This window comes from Myxine glutinosa, chromosome 13, assembly GCF_964187855.1.
Source record: "Myxine glutinosa chromosome 13, kmMyxGlut1.1, whole genome shotgun sequence".
Classification (NCBI taxonomy): Eukaryota; Metazoa; Chordata; class Myxini; order Myxiniformes; family Myxinidae; genus Myxine; species Myxine glutinosa.
In genome coordinates, this window is record NC_136273.1 from 7,849,027 (window position 1) to 7,868,953 (window position 19,927).

The 19,927-nt window shown below is 46.4% G+C and overlaps 1 protein-coding gene across 5 annotated transcripts in view; it reads left to right on the forward strand.

Moving 5' to 3' along the window:
• Positions 1-19,927, forward strand: part of LOC137438556 (medium-chain acyl-CoA ligase ACSF2, mitochondrial-like) — a 179,302-nt gene that overhangs the window by 86,674 nt on the left and 72,701 nt on the right. For 3 of the 5 annotated variants that reach the window (XR_013621151.1, XM_078767047.1, XM_078767048.1), the window contains one exon: positions 2,040-2,147. The exons of the other annotated variants lie outside the window; for them this stretch is intronic. Coding sequence is in view for 2 of the 3 variants with exons in the window: in XM_078767047.1 (XP_078623173.1) it covers positions 2,040-2,147 (108 nt within the window). In the remaining variant the exon portion in view is untranslated. The remainder of the gene's footprint in view (positions 1-2,039; positions 2,148-19,927) is intronic. 5 annotated transcript variants of the gene reach the window in all.

The following is a 19,927-nucleotide window of genomic DNA, read 5'->3' on the forward strand; positions in this document are numbered from 1 at the left end:
ACGGGTTTGGGACACAAGATTTTGAGGCAAACACATAGTTGAGGCATTCAGCTTTGTCACGTGCGGAGTCAGCTGTGTAGCCATTTGCGGCAAGGGAGGGGATGGAGGGGGAACAAACACCAGAAACAGATTTGACCAGATGCCACCAGGATTTGGAAGAGGGAGACAGGTTTGAGAGTTTAGTCTTGAGAGTCGAGAGATATTGTTTCCTGGCTCTTCTGAGGGTAGACACACACTTGTTCCAAGCTTGGTGGAAGGAACTGAGATTACCTTCAGTTGGATTAGCTTTCCAAGAGGCGAAGGCAAGTTGTTTCAGGGCAACTGCCTCACCACAAGATTCAGTGTACCATGCACGGGAGGAAGGGTATGACAACTGAAGACGAGATGGGATAAATCTGTGCATGAGAGAGAGCAATTTACTTTGGAAGAATTTCCAGGATGAGTTGATGTCAGAGGCAGTAGAGATGGGGGACCAGTCCAGATGATTGATGGCTTCTTGAAGACCAGACTCGTCGTCACTGAGGAGGCTGTCTGAGAATGGCCAGAGAGATGTCCACTTTAACAAGCAAATGATCAGATGAACCGATTGGAGCAGAAGAAGAACAGCAGACATTTGTAGGGAAGTTTGTCATAACCAACTCGAGAAGAGGAGATGCTTCGTTGATTGAGATCGGGGTGGGGAAATTGACAGATTGTGTCAGTCCCAGTGAGTCACAGAAGTCCTTTGCTGAGGTGCCATGGCTGGTGAGAGAGGTACCCACACCCATCCAGCTGGCATGATGACAGTTGAAGTTGCCACATATGAGGAAGAGAGAGTTGGGATGAGTAGATAGAAGTTGGTCCATGTTGTCAGACAGGGAGATGTAAATAGACTCATCACTGTTTGGAGGACAGTACAGAACACATATGAACAAAAGGTGGGAGCGGAGAGGAAGCCGTTGCCAGGGGTACTCCTGGGGGTGAGGTGGAGAGAGGGCAGTGCAAGGAGAGTGAAGAAGAGAGTTTTGATTAAGATGGTAACTCCACCTCCAGGACAAGGCTCAGGTCTATCATACCGGAGGAGGGAGTAACGAGGAAGAGAAATTAAGGAATCAGAGACATCTTGAAGGAGGAAAGTTTCTGTTCAGCAGATTACGTTTGGTTTGTCAGAAGCAACCTGTATGGAGATGTTTGTTTGAGGTCAAACCCGGATGTTTGAGGTCAAAGCCTCTCGACATTTCTCAGACATTTAGACCTTCAGACGTTCACATTTCTCAAACCATTCAATACCTTTTAGACACTTTTCACCCCTTTAACCTTTAAACCCTTTTTCGACTTTTTAAGACTATTTAGACCCCTTTCAACAACTTTGACCCTTTAGACCTTAAATTACACCCTTTCACCCCCTTTGGACATTTTCACACCTTTCGACCCTTTGCCCTTTGCACCAATTGGCCTTTCATTTCGTGAATCCTACCACCTATTTACCACACAAAATACACCACACCAAACAAGTCTTGTTGAGTGTCTGCGATGTCTGATTGCTCTTTCTAGTTTGCTTTGCAATTGCTTCATTTTCACGTAAAACTCTGTTATACACAAGACACTTCATTACAACCAGATTTTGAAAACGCTTCGCATGTTAACCTGTGGCATGTTTGTTTGTTTTATTCATTTGCGTTATTTTATTTGCCTGCTTGATGTGGGTAAGTTTTGTGCTCCATATTTATAAATGTGTCAGATTGCTCTTTTCACTCAGGTTTAAATCTCATATGTTGTTACTTTGCCTGCTCTCTACTCGTGTCCTTGTAATTCATATAAAACGTCCACTGATCTCTCTGTCCTATGTGTGATGTCCAAGCAGGGAGTTGGTTGTGGGGTGGGCCAGGGAGCAGTGGGAGACATCGTTGTCATGTAATGACGTTCCAATGACTATTTCTAAATATTTCCAATTTAATTTATTGGATACTTGAATAATATCAATCGTTGTGGCAACTGCAAAATGACTTGATTGTGAAATTTGTGACATTAAGATGATTATGACATGATCTGTGATACAGACTGTTTACGGAACAACAGAAAACACATTCACATTTATGAACTTCCCTTGGAGCGACATGAAGGAAAAGAAAACAGAAACTGTGGGATTTATTATGCCACATATCGAGGTAAGAGGCCCCACAGGCTACATATCGAGATAAGAGGCCCCACAGGCCACATGTCGAGGTAAGAGGCCCCACAGGCTACATGTCGAGGTAAGAGGCCCCACAGGCTACATGTCGAGGTAAGAGGCCCCACAGGCTACATGTCGAGGTAAGAGGCCCCACAGGCTACATGTCGAGGTAAGAGGCCCCACAGGCCACATGTCGAGGTAAGAGGCCCCACAGGCCACATATCGAGGTAAGAGGCCCCACAGGCTACATGTCGAGGTAAGAGGCCCCACAGGCCACATGTCGAGGTAAGAGGCCCCACAGGCCACATATCGAGGTAAGAGGCCCCACAGGCCACATATCGAGGTAAGAGGCCCCACAGGCCACATGTCGAGGTAAGAGGCCCCACAGGCCACATATCGAGGTAAGAGGCCCCACAGGCCACATATCGAGGTAAGAGGCCCCACAGGCTACATATCGAGGTAAGAGGCCCCACAGGCCACATGTCGAGGTAAGAGGCCCCACAGGCTACATGTCGAGGTAAGAGGCCCCACAGGCTACATGTCGAGGTAAGAGGCCCCACAGGCTACATGTCGAGGTAAGAGGCCCCACAGGCTACATGTCGAGGTAAGAGGCCCCACAGGCCACATGTCGAGGTAAGAGGCCCCACAGGCCACATATCGAGGTAAGAGGCCCCACAGGCCACATGTCGAGGTAAGAGGCCCCACAGGCCACATATCGAGGTAAGAGGCCCCACAGGCCACATATCGAGGTAAGAGGCCCCACAGGCCACATGTCGAGGTAACAGGCCCCACAGGCTACATATCGAGGTAAGAGGCCCCACAGGCCACATGTCGAGGTAAGAGGCCCCACAGGCTACATATCGAGGTAAGAGGCCCCACAGGCGACATATCGAGGTAAGAGGCCCCACAGGCTACATGTCGAGGTAAGAGGCCCCACAGGCCACATGTCGAGGTAAGAGGCCCCACAGGCTACATGTCGAGGTAAGAGGCCCCACAGGCCACATGTCGAGGTAAGAGGCCCCACAGGCCACATATCGAGGTAAGAGGCCCCACAGGCCACATATCGAGGTAAGAGGCCCCACAGGCCACATGTCGAGGTAAGAGGTCTGACAGGCTACATATTAAACATCATACAGAAACCTCAGGCCAAAAAAAAAATCCAACAGATTAGAACTCATATATTTATAATAATGCCAATATATTTGTAAATATTATTATGTGGAAGTAGGGGGGGGGGGCTGTTGATCCATAGATAGAATGTGGTAAAACAGCTTGTTCTATGCGTTTGAGAAGCTTACATTACTCCTGTATTCGGGATCTGGTCAGGGGTAATTCGTATGTAACATGTGCACCGAGTCGGTGCTGACTGTGATCTCAGAGTGAGGTTGATTTGTGTCCCACCTATGCAGACCTGGCCAGGTTGTGGGGCTTGTAAACCAATGGCACTTTGAATGGCACCGTCATGAACTGTTTGGCTGGCAGACTGCATGGCATGGTGGTGGCATAGTTGGCTGCAGAGCCTTGAGGAGGGGCGGGAATGCTGGAGCACGTGGCACTGCCCACCAGAAGTGGCAGCCAATGACGACCGGCCATGTACTGAGGGCCGGCCAAAGAGGACCCGCCATACAGAAGCGTCTTGTCTATTCCTCAACCCCTGAGTTTCTTATAATAAGCATTTTAACTTTAAGAAACATCAATCAATCATCAATCCCGACTTGTGCCTTCACGCATGACCTACCGTCATATTCGGTTTATTTTTTAGAAAATCTTTGGGGGATCACGATTACTGACATACCCAGGACAGACCAGGTGGGACACGATGTCAGCAGGAGGTCGGAGCTATGCCAGTGAGTGCAGCCGAAGCCTGGCATTGAAGGTCAAGCTGGGACCTGTGGTGCTGGAGGCAAACCTTTGGGGGTCAACTTGGCACCCGAAGTTGTTGACCCACCACAAGTGAGGTTTTTGTTATTGGCTGCGGGGCAGGGGTCAAAGGAAAATGCTAGCGCAATTTAAAAAAAAAACAGGCCAATGTGGGAAGGTGTCAGCTTGAGCTCCAATTGGTTTTTGCTTTGGTGAAGTAGGAGCTGTGAGTCACAAGCTGCTGGCAACACATTCCAATGGGGAAAAGTTTGAGGAGCTGGAGGCTCAAGACCAGCAGTGGCCGTGGAAAGGGACTAGCAGGCCCGAGAACCACCGGGTGTTTGCTCACAGCTGGAATTGGAAACATGAGCTCTTAAATTTAAAATTCAATTTGAGCACCACCGTACCTCCGAGGGATTGGTCCCCAGGCTGCAGAATTCGGACCAGGGGGATAGTGGGACAGGCCTTGTGGGAAATTAACCCCCCATGCCCCTGGGAAATTGGGAAGTGCCAGGCAGCTTGTGAGCTACAGTTGCAAGAAATGGGCAATGGGGCCCAACAATGGGTGTGTGGTGTCTGATAGTATTGTGGGGCGTCCCCTGTCCATTGGGGTGCCACCCATGTGAATATCTCAGGCTGGTGGATTCGCCAGATCCCGGAGGGGTGAGAAATCTGGGGGACAGAAGTGGTCACTCCTAGGCACCTGTAAGGGTACGATGAGAGGACCACTAGGGAGAGGTGTTGCAGCACTACACCTTGGTGGCGGTATCGCTGAGGGTCAGTAAGGTGTTGTGGTGATTACGTCCCGGGTTTGTGGTCCAGCAGCCTCTCCCTGAGAGATGGGACGCCTGCCACGCTGGGCTGCTCTGTGGAGACTGGTAAACTGCACAGACCAACGTACGAGTGTGTGGAATAAATAATTTCCACTTGTGCTTGTGTTTGTATTGGTGACCATGATTGGCATGTATGCAGACCATGGCTGGTAGGAATGCGTTATTTAGCGAGTACTGGCACTGAAGGTGTAAGTCGAATTGATGGCCGCAGGGAAGGTGTCATTAAGTGGAAGGTTTGTGGGTGGGGACGTGGTGCATGTCCGCAGGTGGATGAAGTTCTTGAGCAGAGTGAGGACTGTGGCCCCTTGCCATGCCTTGCCCCCGGTAGCTCACCATGCAACTGGGAGAACCTGCCAAAAAGCCCTAGTGACCATGGATAGGCATTGAAGTGCTTCTTTGAGTGACCTCCTCTGGCAGGGCGTACAGCAAAAGTAACTGTTGTGATTCTAGGGAGCAGGAAGTCAGGGGAGGGCCCATCGCAATCATTTGTTTGGGGTCTTTGTTTTACTGTGGGCACATACACACTGCTACATCCCCACCACCACATCATAGGAACTCCCCACTGGTGAGATGAGGCCGCATCTGCAGGTAATTGTGAAGCCATGGCATTGCTAGGATGATTGATTGAAATGTGAATTGTTATTGTGCTGTGTTGATGGGAATGATCTACTCGATCACGTGTGACCTAATATGTGCTGTAGAGGGCAGACAACCTGTGAAGTTGGCTCTGTAGATATGAAATTGGGTATTTGGGCTCTGCAGACAGCTGGAGCAGGTGACATCCACTGGGGGTTGTGGTCAATATATGGGAGTTGTGATTTTGATGAGAAAATTTTCTTTAACGTCGGCCTGCTTGTTTTGTGTGTCTTTCTATCTTCTCTCGCCACTAGAAGGAGATACACAGGCGAGGAACAAGACAAATGTAATTGTTGCATACGTAACTAGAACGACACTCGGTAGAGCGCGCACCTCCGCCAGGCTGAACAGTTTGTTTTGTATCCCACTGATAGGCCGGATCTGGATTCGGACCTGAAGCAAAATCTAATCGGCTTGTTCTCGTCACCAAATCAACTTGTCCACCAAGTTTATTCATAACTAATCCATAACTTTTATAAATATCATGTCATGTATATCATTTTTCGCCCGATCTCTCAACAGTAAAGAATCACTTAAAAATTAAATAATTCTGGTATCCTAATCCACATTCAGATCTTCACCAAAATCAAAGTGATTCGTCCTTGTCGCATACCCAACCTGTCCACCAAGTTTCGTCCAAGTCCATCCATAACTTGTTGAGATATCCTGCTGCGTATATATCATTTTTGGCCCTATCTCCCAATGGTGAAGATTCACAAAGAAATTATAGTATCCGGATCCGGATACGGATCTTCACCAAGATCTAATCATTTCGTCCTCGTCACATACACTACCTCTCTGCCATTGTCCGAAATTTTGTCCGAATCCGTCCACAACTTTTTGAGATATCTTGTTCACAGACAGACAAACGAACAATAAGACATCATGCAGAGCACGATACTTGCAAAATCCCTCCCCTCCCCCCAGAAAAAAATTCCATTGATCCAGCAAATTGTCCATTTCATCAAGATCAAAATTGACGATCTTGAACAAAGCTCGGGTCAATGGGATGAAAAGTGATGATTTTTCGATGAAAATTGATGATTTTAAAAGTTTTTTTTTTTCTTTTTTTTTTCGTATACTGAATCTCGTGAAACTCTCGTGAAAATGATAAGGCTCGTGAAAGAGCTAACATTTACATCACAAACAAATCGACCAGACAAACAAAATACACAAAAAGAGGGAGCGGAAGACAAGATGGGGAGAAAATGGGAAGCACACAAACACAACATCCGAGAGCAGGGAGATGTGTGGAAGGGAGAGGGCCCGGGGGGAGGAGGCATGGGAAGGGGGGGGGGGGAGGGAGAAGCATAAAGCACAAGGACACCAAGGACTTCCAGGACAGAAGTTGGTATTTCAAAAAGTGGAATTGGGGTGAAATTAGCGGGGGTAGAAAAGATCAAGGTTTTGGATGGGGGAAGATAAGAGATGGTGGTGAACAGCTGTTTTAAAGACTTGGAGGGTGGAGTGGGATTGAAGAGAGTGAGGGAGTTTGTTCCAGAGGCGGGAGAAAAGAGGAATGAAGGAGTGAAGGTGAGCAGCGAGTCTTGATTTTGGCAGTTTAACCAAAAGAGGGTTGCAGGCAGATCTTGTACGACCTGTAGGAATATTTGCGGGACAGAGCCCAGAGAGAGCTGGGGGGCAAGGCCAGAGAGGAGTCGGTAGAAGACGGAAAGACCACCAACCTGCCTGCGGTGAGTGAGTGAGAGGCCCTTGGAGTTAGCTTCATCGCGGGAGATTCCAATGATTCTGAATGCTTTGGTTTCAACAGCGCGAAGGTGAGCTAGGTGTGATGCAGGAGCACCAGCCCAGAGGGGAGAGCAGTATTCCATTGAGCTGCGGATGAAAGCCTTGTATGTGGTGAGGAGCTCAGGTGTGCCAAGGAAGGACTTCGCACGACGGAGGATGCCCAGTCAGCGACTGGCTTTGGAGGCCAGATTTGAAATGTGGTTTTCCCAGGAAAGATCATGGCAGATAGTGAGACCCAAAAGCTTGAGTGACAGAACTTCTTGGAGAGGATTATTCAGAAAGTGGATGGGAGGGTTGTCCAGTCGGTCTTTTCGGAGAGACATCGTAAGAGTGTGAGATTTGTCAGGATTGAAAGACATGTTCCACTTGTTTGCCAAGTCTGTGATTTTGTCAAGGTCTGCAGAGAGTGAGGAGGCTGCAGACTGCCGATCTGAGGGATGAAGAATGGAGCGACAGAGAGTAGAGTCGTCAGCAAAGAGATAGAGTTTGACCTTGAGTTGACCTTTTGACCTCAAAAATAGTTAGTTTCCCAATTCAGTGAGGCTACATGCAAATGCTGTTAATTTTTCAAGTCAATTGGATGAAAATTGATGATTTTTCAGATGAAAATTGATGATTTTGGAAGTTTGACATTGAGTTAACCTTTTGACCTCAAAAATAGTTGGTTTACCAATTCAACAAGCATTCTGAGTATTGCGCTGAAATACACGTCCCCTACCGGCAGTCTGTCGTCCGGAAAACTGTTGGGGAAATTACCAAGGGTTATTCACCCACAGATTCTGAATCGTTCCCAATCGCTAATTACCTCAGGATGGGCTCACCTGTGATTCGCACTCGGGACTACGATTTATACACCTTGCAGACAGGTCAGCAGAAGCACCATAAATAAGTTGTTGATAAAGAACCTTTCGAGTCGCTAAATATCAGTAATTTATTATATTTTCCGGTTCACGATCAATGATCGATGTGTATATATATATGTTGCTCGGCTTGGCTCCGCCCTTCCCGAAAGCGCGCGCTGTGTCACGCTGTTCACGTTCGCGAGACGAGGCTGAGTGCGCCCGGTGCGGCTTGAAGAGAACTCCAGAATAAACAAGAGATATCCATTTTTAAAAATACTTTCGTTTAATTAACGATACCTGCCAAACCACATGCCCTATCGCAAATTCCAAAAGGACATTTTAGTAGACTGACATGCTGAACAGATCTGTGAAGTTTCCCCTCGATTGGATCAAAAATGACGGAGGAGCTCGGTTTTAAAGGTTCATGCTTAAAAACGTCATAACTCTGAAACCATGTGATGCATGACGTCATGCTCGCTGACTTTTTTGTTCGACGTGGGTATACGATTCTGCCTGCAAAGTTTGGCCTCGATCTGTTCAGCCGTTGCAGAGAAAAAGGGGTTTTCGTGTTTTCACGAAAAACAATATGGCGGCCGAACCACGTGACCTGTGACGTCATAATTACCAATAAAATTTTCTACAAACCGAGTCCCCCCCTACGGTGAAAATTTGATCTCAATCGGTCCAATTATTGCAGAGAAATTGTTTTTTAAAGGAAATTAAAACTTAAAATGGCACTGAGTTAAGGATCATCAGAATTATAAGAATTCCCAAAGTTCAAAGTGCCATAACTTTGTCAAAAATGATCGAAACGTCGTGAAGTTCGAACTTGATCTGTAACTTTTCATGAGGAAACCATGTGCCAAGTTTGAAATCATTAGCATTAAGCGTTTACAAAAAAGTCCGGAAAACTGTTCTTTGCGTGACGGACTGACCGACTGACAGACTGACAGACTGACAGACGGAGGGACGGCGTGCAAACCTATCGTCCCCTCCGGTGTACACTGGTCAGGGACTAATAAGGCACTATGTAAATGCTGTTAATTTTTCAAGTCAATTGGATAAAAATTGATGATTTTTCAGATGAAAATTGATGATTTTGGAAGTTTGACCTTGAGTTAACCATTTGACCTTCAAAAATCGTTGGTTTACCAATTCAACAAGAGATATCCATTTTTTTCTTTTTCGTTTAATTAATGATATCTGCCAAACCACGCGCCCTATCGCAAATTCCAAAAGGACATTTTAGTAGACTGACATGCTGAACAGATCTGTGAAGTTTTCCCTCAATTGGATCAAAAATGAGGGAGGGGCTCGGTTTTAAAGGTTCATGCTTAAAAACGTCATAACTCTGAAACCATGTGACACATGACGTCATGCTCAGTGACTTTTTTGTTCGTCATGGGTATGCGATTTTGCCTGCAAAGTTTGGCCTCGATCTCTTCAGCCGTTGCAGAGAAAAAGGGGTTTTCATGTTTTCACGAAAACCAATATGGCGGCCGAACCACATGACCTGTGACGTCATAATTACCAATAAAATATTCTACAGACCGAGTCCCCCCCTACGGTGAAAATCTGATCTCAATCAGTCCTATTATTGCAGAGAAAATCTTTTTTAAAGGAAATGAAAACTTAAAATGGCACTGAGTTAAGGATCATCAGAATTATCAGAATTCCCAAAGTTCAAAGTGCCATAACTTTGTCAAAAATGATCGAAACGTCATGAAGTTCGAACTTGATTTGTAACTTATCATGAGGAAACCATGTGCCAAGTTTTGATATCATTAGCATTAAGCGTTTAGAAAAAAAAGTCCGGAAAACTGTTCTTTGTGTGACGGACTGACGGACTGACAGACGGAGGGACGGCGTGCAAACCTATAGTCCCCTCTGGTGTACACCAGTAGGGGACTAATAAGGCACTATGCAAATGCTGTTAATTTTTCAAGTCAATTGGATAAAAATTGATGATTTTTCAGATGAAAATTGATGATTTTGGAAGTTTGACCTTGAGTTAACCTTTTGACCTCAAAAATAGTTGGTTTACTAATTCAACAAGCATTCTGAGTATTGCGCTGCAATACATGTCCCTACCAAAGTTCAAAGTGCCATAACTTTGTCAAAAATGATCGAATATGCAAATTTTTGCACGGTTGATGCTGGTTTTCAAACTTGATCTGAGGTATGCTGAGACACGTGTATCACGCCTCGCCTCGTTGATAAGCCCGCAAGGTCGCTCCGTGGAGCGGCCTGCACGTATTGCACTGTGTGAATTATATAAACTAGGGCATGCCCGTACTATATCTATATCTAAAATTATATCCCCCCCCTCTATTTACATGAAATGGTTTGGTCCAAAGCGAACGGCTTGCGAGTGGTGACAATCCCCCCCCTCTATTTACATGCAATGGTTTGGTCCAAAGCGAACGGCTTCCGGAGTTTGGTAAAGAAATCGCCATCGCGTGCACAAACGCGCAGGAAAGCGAATGAAACGCAAATTCGTTTTTATTAGTTGTAAAACATAGTTTAACGCCAACATAGTTTGCAAACGTGAAATAAATGAATACGCTCTCAAATGTGCCATCCGAGGCAGAGTGTGTCCTCCACGTTCGGCACACGCGATCGTTCGCTGCTCTCTGATTGGTTGAATCGTTTTTTGGACATAGCTCGGTAAGTAATTGTCCGATTAATATGAAACCTTGAAAAGGCACATCTTCGGGTCCCCAGCAATATACCTGGCAAGTTAAAAGTATATCGGACCCGTGGTTGTCGAGAAACAGCGGTCACAGACAAACAAACGTACAGACAGACAGACAGAGATTACTGGAATTATAGATAGACTAGGGCATGCCCGTACTATATCTATATCTAAAATTATATCCCCCCCTCTATTTACATGAAATGGTTTGGTCCAAAGCGAACGGCTTGCGAGTGGTGACAATCCCCCCCCCCTCTATTTACATGCAATGGTTTGGTCCAAAGCGAACGGCTTCCGGAGTTTGGTAAAGAAATCGCCATCGCGTGCACAAACGCGCAGGAAAGCGAATGAATCGCAAATTCGTTTTTTTAGTTGTAAAACATAGTTTAACGCCAACATAGTTTGCAAACGTGAAATAAATGAATACGCTCTCAAATGTGCCATCCGAGGCAGAGTGTGCCCGCCACGTTCGGCACACGCGATCGTTCGCTGCTCTCTGATTGGTTGAATCGTTTTTTGGACATAGCTCGGTAAGTAATTGTCCGATTAATATGAAACCTTGAAAAGGCACATCCTCGGGTCCCCAGCAATATACCTGGCAAGTTAAAAGTATATCGGACCCGTGGTTGTCGAGAAACAGCGGTCACAGACAGACAAACGTACAAACGTACAGACAGAGATTACTGGAATTATAGATAGATTATTACCAACTCACGGTCTGAGGTACTAGCGATTCAAGAGATATCCATTTTTTATGGCACATTGGAGAAGCCAATGCGAGGTTTCTTCTTCCTCAGCTTGTCACAACTCTGTCAAATGCGATCGAGTTAAAAAAAGTCAGAATTTGACCAAATCTGTTTTTTTCATTTGTTAATATACCTCAGCTATTGACAAATCTTAAATTAGAATTTTATTGAGGTTAAAATGACCGCGACAGGTCGTGTCCAACGATGCTTTCAGTCTGTACATGTGATAAATAATTAAATCCGCACACTTGACGCCTCTTCTTCTTCACGCAATAACAACTTCTAGATTCCAGACCGTACATCCAATCATCTTGACATTTTGCACACTTGTTACTCTTCATGACTTCTACTATGGTATGAAGTTGCACGTCGATCAATAAAGCGATTGAAGAGATATCCATTTTTAAAATATTTTCGTTTAATTAACGATGTCTGCCAAACCACGTGAGCTATCGCAAATTCCAAAAGGACATTTTAGTAGACTGACATGCGGAACAGATCTGTGAAGTTTCCCCTCGATTGGATCAAAAATGAGGGAGGGGCTCGGTTTTAAAGGTTCATGCTTAAAAACGTCATAACTCTGAAACCATGTGATGCATGACGTCATGCTCGCTGACTATTTTGTTCGTCATGGGTATGCGATTCTGCCTGCAAAGTTTGGCCTCGATCTGTTCAGCCGTTGCAGAGAAAAAGGGGTTTTCGTGTTTTCACGAAAAACAATATGGCGCCCGAACCACGTGACCTGTGACGTCATATTTACCATTAAAATATTCTACAGACGGAGTCCCTCCTATGGTGAAAATTTTATCTCAATCGGTCCTATTATTGCAGAGAAAATCTTTTTTAAAGGAAATTAAAACTTAAAATGGCACTGAGTTAAGGATCATCAGAATGATCAGAATTCCCAAAGTTCAAAGTGCCATAACTTTGTCAAAAATGATCGAAACGTCGCGAAGTTCGAACTTGATCTGTAACTTATCATGAGGAAACGATGTGCCAAGTTTGAAATCATTAGCATAAAGCGTTTATAAAACAAGTCCGGAAAAACTGTTCTTTGCGTGACGGACTGACAGACTGACGGACTGACGGACTGACAGACTGACTGACAGACGGACTGATGGACTGACGGACTGACGGACTGACGGCGTGCGAACCTATAGTCCCCTCCGGTGTACACCGGTAGGGGACTAACAAGCATTCGGATTATTGCGCTGCAATACATGTCCCCTACCAAAGTTCAACGTGCCATAACTTTGTCAAAAATGATCGAATATGCAAATTTATGCACGGTTGATGCTGGTTTTCAAACTTGATCTGAGGTATGCTGAGACACATGTGTGTCACGCCTCACCTCGTTGATAAGCCCGCAAGGTCGCTCCGTGGAGCAGCCTGCACGTATTGCACTGTGTGAATTATATAAATTATTACCAACTCACGGTCTGAGGTACCAGCGATTCAAGAGATATCCTTTTTTTTTCTTCTTTTTTTTCGTTTAACTAACGACATCTGCCAAACCACGTGAGCTATCGCAAATTCCAAAAGGACATTTTAGTAGACTGACATGCGGAACAGATCTGTGAAGTTTCCCCTCGATTGGATCAAAAATGAGGGAGGAGCTCGGTTTTAAAGGTTCATGCTTAAAAACGTCATAACTCTGAAACCATCAGTAATTTATTATATTTTTCGGTTCACGATCAATGATCGATGTGTATATATATATGTTGCTCGGCTTGGCTCCGCCCCTCCGGAAAGCGCACGCTGTGTCGCGCTGTTGACGTTCACGAGACGTGGCTGAGGACGCGCAGTGCGGCTTGAGGAGAACTCGAGAATAAACAAGAGATATCCATTTTTAAAAATATTTTCGTTTAATTAACGATGTCTGCCAAACCACGTGCCCTATCGCAAATTCCAAAAGGACATTTTAGTAGACTCAGGGGCAGATACAGGGGTTTTGCAGGGGGTGCGCACCCCCCCCCCCCTTCGATCCAGGATGAGGGTGCAGGCGGTGCGAATCTGCTGAACAGTTGGACCAGGGAAGAACACAAGGAACTGCAGAAACTTCCAAGAACGCACGAAATGCCGTTTCTGACGATCAATTTTTTAAAATTTCCTGGAGGAGGACCCCCAGACTCCCCCTTTAACCTCCCCCCCAGCGCTATAGTTTCATGCACCCCCCCCCCCCGTCTTGAAATTCCTGGATCCGCCCCTGAGACTGACATGCTGAACAGATCTGTGAAGTTTCCCCTCGATTGGATCAAAAATGAGGGAGGGGCTCGGTTTTAAAGGTTCATGCTTAAAAACGTCATAACTCTGAAACCATCAGTAATTTATTAATATTTTTCGGTTCACGATCAATGATCGATGTGTATATATATGTTGCTCGGCTTGGCTCCGCCCCTCCGGAAAGCGTCGCTGTGTCGCGCTGTTGACGTTCGCTAGAGGCTGAGGACGTGCAGTGCGGCTTGAGGAGAACTCGAGAATAAACAAGAGATATCCATTTTTTTAAAATATTTTCGTTTAATTCACGATATCTGCCAAACCACGTGCCTTATCGCAAATTCCAAAAGGACATTTTAGTGCTGAACAGATCTGTGAAGATTCCCCTCAATTGGATCAAAAATGACGGAGGAGCTCGGTTTTAAAGGTTCATGCTTAAAAACATCATAACTCTGAAACCATGTGACGCATGACGTCATGCTCGCTGACGTTTTTGTTCGTCATGTGTGTGCGATTTTGCCTGCAAAGTTTGGCCTCGATCTGTTCAGCCGTTGCAGAGAAAAAGGGGTTTTCGTGTTTTCACGAAAAACAATATGGGGACCAAACCATGTGACCTGTGACGTCATAATTACCTTTAAAATATTCTACAGACCGAGTCCATCATATGGTGAAAATTTTATCTCAATCGGTCCTATTATTGCAGAGAAATTAGTTTTTAAAGGAAATAAAACTTAAAATGGCACTGAGTTAAGGATCATCAGAATTATCAGAATTACCAAAGTTCAAAGTGCCATAACTTTGTTTAAAATGATCGAAACGTCGTGAAGTTCGAACTTGATCTGTAACCTATCATGAGGAAACCATGTGCCAAGTTTGAAATCATTAGCGTTAAGCTTTTAGAAAAAAAGTCCGGAAAACTGTTCTTTGCGTTCTTCCACGCGAAGTATTGACATGGGCATTGAGGAAGTTAGGAGTGGAGGAATGGTTGATCAGAGTAGTGATGGCAATGTACAAAAGAGCGCGCACAGCTGTAAGGACGAAGGACGGGAACAGTGGTGAGTTTGATTGAGGTGAAGGGGGGAGTGCATCAGGGGTCGGTACTAAGTCCACTACTATTTGTAGCTGTGATGGAGGTGCTGGCTCAGAACATAAAGGAGGGTTTACCGTGGGAGTTGTTGTATGCAGATGATCTGGTGTTGATTGCGGAAAGTATGGATGGACTGAAGGAAAAGATGAACAAGTGGAAGGAATGTATGGAGACAAAAGGTCTGAAGGTGAATATAGGAAAGACGAAGGTAATGGCAAGTGGTAAAGCATGTGGTGAGGTGGAAAGAACTGGGAAGTGGCCATATGCTGTGTGCAGGAAGGGTGTCAGAGTGAACTCCATTCAATGTACAATGTGCGCTGAGTGGGTTCATCAAAAATGTAGTGGTCTGAGAGGGTCATTAACCAGTGTGGCAGCTACATTCAAATGTAAGGTGTGCACAGAGGGAGCTGCAGATGGAGGAAATGTTTTTTTTTTTTTTTTTTTTTTTTTTTTTTGTATACAAGATCGAGGCTCGTGAAGGAGCGAACATTTATCACACAGAAAGACAAACCGACAAACCGACACATAACCGACAAACCGACACATAAAACAAAAAGCACCGGGAGCGGTAGACAAGATGGGGAGAGAGGGGGAAGGACACAAACACAACATTTGAGAGCAGGAACCTGGAGACATCGAGAGATCTGTGGGAGGGAGAGGGCTTTGGGGGGGAGGCATGGGAAAGGGGGTGGGAGAGGCATAAAACATATGGACACTGCCAGGACTACCAGGAAAGAAGTTGGAATTACAAACAAGGTGGATCTGGGGTGAATTAGTGGGGGTAGAAAAGATCAAGGTTTTGGATGGGGGAAGATAAGAGATGGTGGTGAACAGCTGTTTTAAAGACCTGGAGGGAGGAGTGGGATTGAAGGGAGTGTGGGAGTTTGTTCCAGAGGCGGGAGAAAAGAGGAATGAAGGAGTGAAGGTGAGCAGTGAGCCGAGATTTTGGCAGTTTAACCATCAGAGGCTTGCTGGCAGATCTTGTGCGACCTGTAGGAATATTTGGGGGACAGAGCACAGAGAGAGCTGGGGGAGCAAGGCCGGAGAGGAGTCGGTAGAAGACAGAAAGACCACCTACCTGCCTGCGGTGAGTGAGTGAAAGGCCCTCAGAGATAGCTTCATCGCGGGAGATTCGAATGATTCTGAAAGCTTTGGTTTCAACAGCGTGAAGCCGAGCTAGGTGTGAGGCAGGAGCACCAGCCCATAGGGGAGAACAGTATTCCATTGAGCTGCGGATGAAAGCCTTGTATGTGGTGAGGAGCTCAGGTGTGCCTAGGAAGGACTTCGCACGACGGAGGATGCCCAGTCGGCGACTGGCTTTGCAGGCCAGCTTGGAAATGTGGTTTTCCCAAGAAAGATCATGGCAGATAGTGAGACCCAAAAGCTTGAGCGACAGAACTTCTTGGAGAGGATTGTTGACAAAGTAGATGGGAGGGTTGTCCAGTCGATCTTTTCGGAGAGACATAGTAAGAGTGTGAGATTTGTCAGGATTGAAAGACATGTTCCACTTGTTTGACCAGTCTGTGATTTTGTCCAGGTCTTCAGAGAGTGAGGAGGCTGCACACTGCCGATCTGAGGGAAGAGGAATGGAGCGGCAGAGAGTGGAGTCATCAGCAAAGAGATAGAGAGGATTTTCCAGAGAGTCGGAGAGATCATTGATAAAGACCAGAAAAAGAACAGGGCCCAGCACACTGCCTTGGGGAACTCCAGCCTGAACAGGAAGGGGAGATGAGAGAAATCCATTCAGGGCCACACGTTGACTACGACCAGAGAGGAAGTCCGCAAGCCATGCATGGAGATTTCCATGGATACCATAGGAGTAGAGTTTGGTGAGCAGAGCTGGGTGCCAGACCGTATCGAAGGCACGTGATATGTCGAGGGAGACAGCTCTGATTTGCTGTTTGGCATTGAGGACCTCCATCCATTGTTGAGACAGGAGAAGCAGCATGTCCAGAGTAGAGTGACCTGGTCTGAATCCAAATTGATGATCAGAGATCAAGCCATTGGAGAAGAGGAAAGATTTCATATCCGAAGCAATGATGGATTCCATGACTTTGCTGATAATTGGGAGCAGGCTGATTGGTCTGTAGTTAAAAGGATCTGTTTTTGCACCTTTTTTGTGTAAAGCGGTAATGTTTGCTGATTTCCAGGATGCTGGCAGATGACCTTGAGCAAAAGATAGGGTGAAAAGAACAGAGAGAGGGTGAGATAGAGCGGCAGAGCAGGATTTTAGGACCCATGGGCTGATGCCGTCTGGTCCAGTTGCAGAATCAGAGTCGAGGTTAGACAAAAACTCCTCCACCTTGTCAGGAGAGAAGGACACAGAGTCCAGGAGCAGTTGGGTTCGACTGGGAAAGGTGGGAACAGAGAGAGATGGGTTTGGGACTAAAGATTTAGAGGCAAACACAGAGTTGAGGCATTCGGCTTTGTCACGTGCGATGTCAACTGTGTGGCCATTTGAGGTAAGGGAGGGGATGGAGGGGGAACAAACACCAGAAACGGATTTGACCAGACGCCACCAGGATTTGGAGGAAGGAGACAGGTTTGAGAGTCGTTCTTGAGTGAGGAGAGATAGTGCTTCCTGGCACTCCTGAGGGTAGACACACACTTGTTCCGAGCTTGGTGGAAGGAACTGAGATTGCCTTCAGTTGGATTAGCCTTCCAAGAGGCAAAGGCAAGTTGTTTCAGGGCAACTGCCTCACCACAAGATTCGGTGTACCATGGATGGGAGGAAGGGTAAGACAACTGAAGACGAGATGGGATAAATCTGTGCATGAGAGAGATCAGTTTGCTTTGGAAGAATTCCCAGGAAGAATTGATGTCAGAGGCAGTGGAGATGGGAGACCAATCCAGACGATTGATGGCTGCTTGAAGCCCGTCCCAGTCGGCCTGAGTGAAATGCCAGACTCTTCAACGCTGAGGAGGCTCTCTGAGAATGGCCAGAGAGATGTCCACTTTGACAAGCACATGATCAGAAGAACCGATTGGAGCAGAAGAAGAGCAGCAGACATTAGCAGGGAAGTTTGTCATAACCAAGTCTAGAAGAGAAGAAACTCCATTGGCTGAGATCCGGGTCGGGAAATTGACAGATTGTGTCAATCCCAGTGAGTCACAGAAGTCCTTTGCTGAGGTGCCATGACTGGTGAGAGAGGAACCCACACCCAACCAGGTGGCATGATGACAGTTGAAGTCACCACATATGAGGAAGAGAGAGTTGGGATGAGTGGATAGAAGTTGGTCCATGTTGTCAGAGAGTGAAATGTAAATTGAGTCATCACTGTTTGGGGGACGGTACAGAACACATATGAACAAAAGGTGGGAGCAGAGAGGAAGCCGTAGCCAGAGGTACTCCTGGGGGTGAGGAGGAGAGAGGGCAGTGCAAGGAGAATGAGGAAGAGAGTTTTTGATAAAGATAGCCACCCCACCACCAGGACGAGGCTCAGGTCTATCATACCGGAAGAGGGAGTAACCAGAAGAGATATTGAGGAATCAGAGACATCTTGAAGGAGGAAAGTCTCTGTTAAGCAGATCAAGTCTGGATTGTCAGAAGCAACCTGTATGGAGAGATCAGTCAGGTTTGAGCGAAGGCCCCGGATGTTTGAGGTCCATACCGTTAAAGAAGAGAGAGGGGGAGCATTGGGTACAGGACAGGGGAGGGGAGGAGTAGGGTAAGATGAAGGATGAGAGGGGTAGGTAGGGAGAGCAGTTGATAGCGTGTCAGAGATTACAGAAGAGTTCCAAGAAAGGGAAGGATGAGGAGGATGAAAGGTTTGGTGGTGAAGGGATGAGGCAGAGTGAGGGGTTGTTTGAGGGGGGGCATGGGACAGTAGAAGGTTGGGGGGGGTGGAGGCATGAGATAGAAGGGAGATGAGGTGGGGAGGAGGCAACTTTGAGGAGGGGGGAGGAGGGAGAATTTGAGAGGAATGGTATGGGGGGAGATTTGAATGGGAGGAGTTGGGGGGGAGTTTTGAAGGGGAGGAGTGAGGCGGGAGTTTAGGAGGGGAGGGGCAAGGGGGGAGTTTAGGAGGGGAGGGGCAAGGGGGGAGTCTAGTAGTGGAGGGGCAAGGGGGGAGTTTAGGAGTGTAGGGGCAAGGGGGGGGGGATTTGGAGGGGAGGGGCAAGGGAGGAGTTTATGAGGGGAAGGGCAAGGGGGGAGTTCAGGAGTGGAGGGGCAAGGGGGGATTTGGAGGGGAGGGGCAAGGGGGGACTTTAGGAGGGGAAGGGCAAGGGGGGAGTTCAGGAGTGGAGGGGCAAAGGGGGAGTTTAGGAGTGTAGGTGCAAGGGGGGGGATTTGGAGGGGAGGGGCAAGAGGGGAGTTTAGAAAGTGGATGATTAATGAAAGACGAACATTGATAACAAATTGGGTTTGTTGTGATTTTCAAGTTAGCAATCCGATTCAGAACGATGGAGGAGGGGTGGAATGAATGTGAATTTAGACCATGTGGTGAGGGAGAGTATAAGATATTGAATTTCTTTTTTTTGACGTGGAATGAGTTGGAGAGGAAATTGAGAAAAGCCTTTTAAATAGGAAGAAAAACAGCGTGTTGTAATATACCACTGAATAAACCACTGAAGGGGAAAGGTTAAACATATTTAAAATAATATTTAAACAGAACCGTGAACAATCTTATATGCACAAAATACAAACGAGGGGAGGGCCGAGAGGGACCACCACGAGTCATGTGAACAGGGCAAAAGGTGGATGGCAAGGAGATAATGGGGGCGGGGCGAAAAGCACCGCGATACACCTGGACAGAAAGTACAGGATGAGACAACGGCACACGTGGAGAAAGGAAAAATAAATGTTTTTTTTGTTTGTTTTTTTTGGGGGGTGGGGTGGGGTGGGGTGGGGATTTAAAACGTTAGACAGAGAGTATTACGTTCGGTGTAGAAGGGAAAAACTGAGAGCCAAGCAAAACACGATGTAGGGGACTTAAGTCAACAAACACCGTCAGGGGTACAAGGCCGCACACGAGGCGCAGAACAGGATTAATTAATTACGAGTTACAGGAAATTCAAACCAAAACTAACTATAAACAAACAATAAAGCATGGACGATAAAGTAATGAGTTGAAATTTGACAAACACACGAATGAAAAAATAACCACTT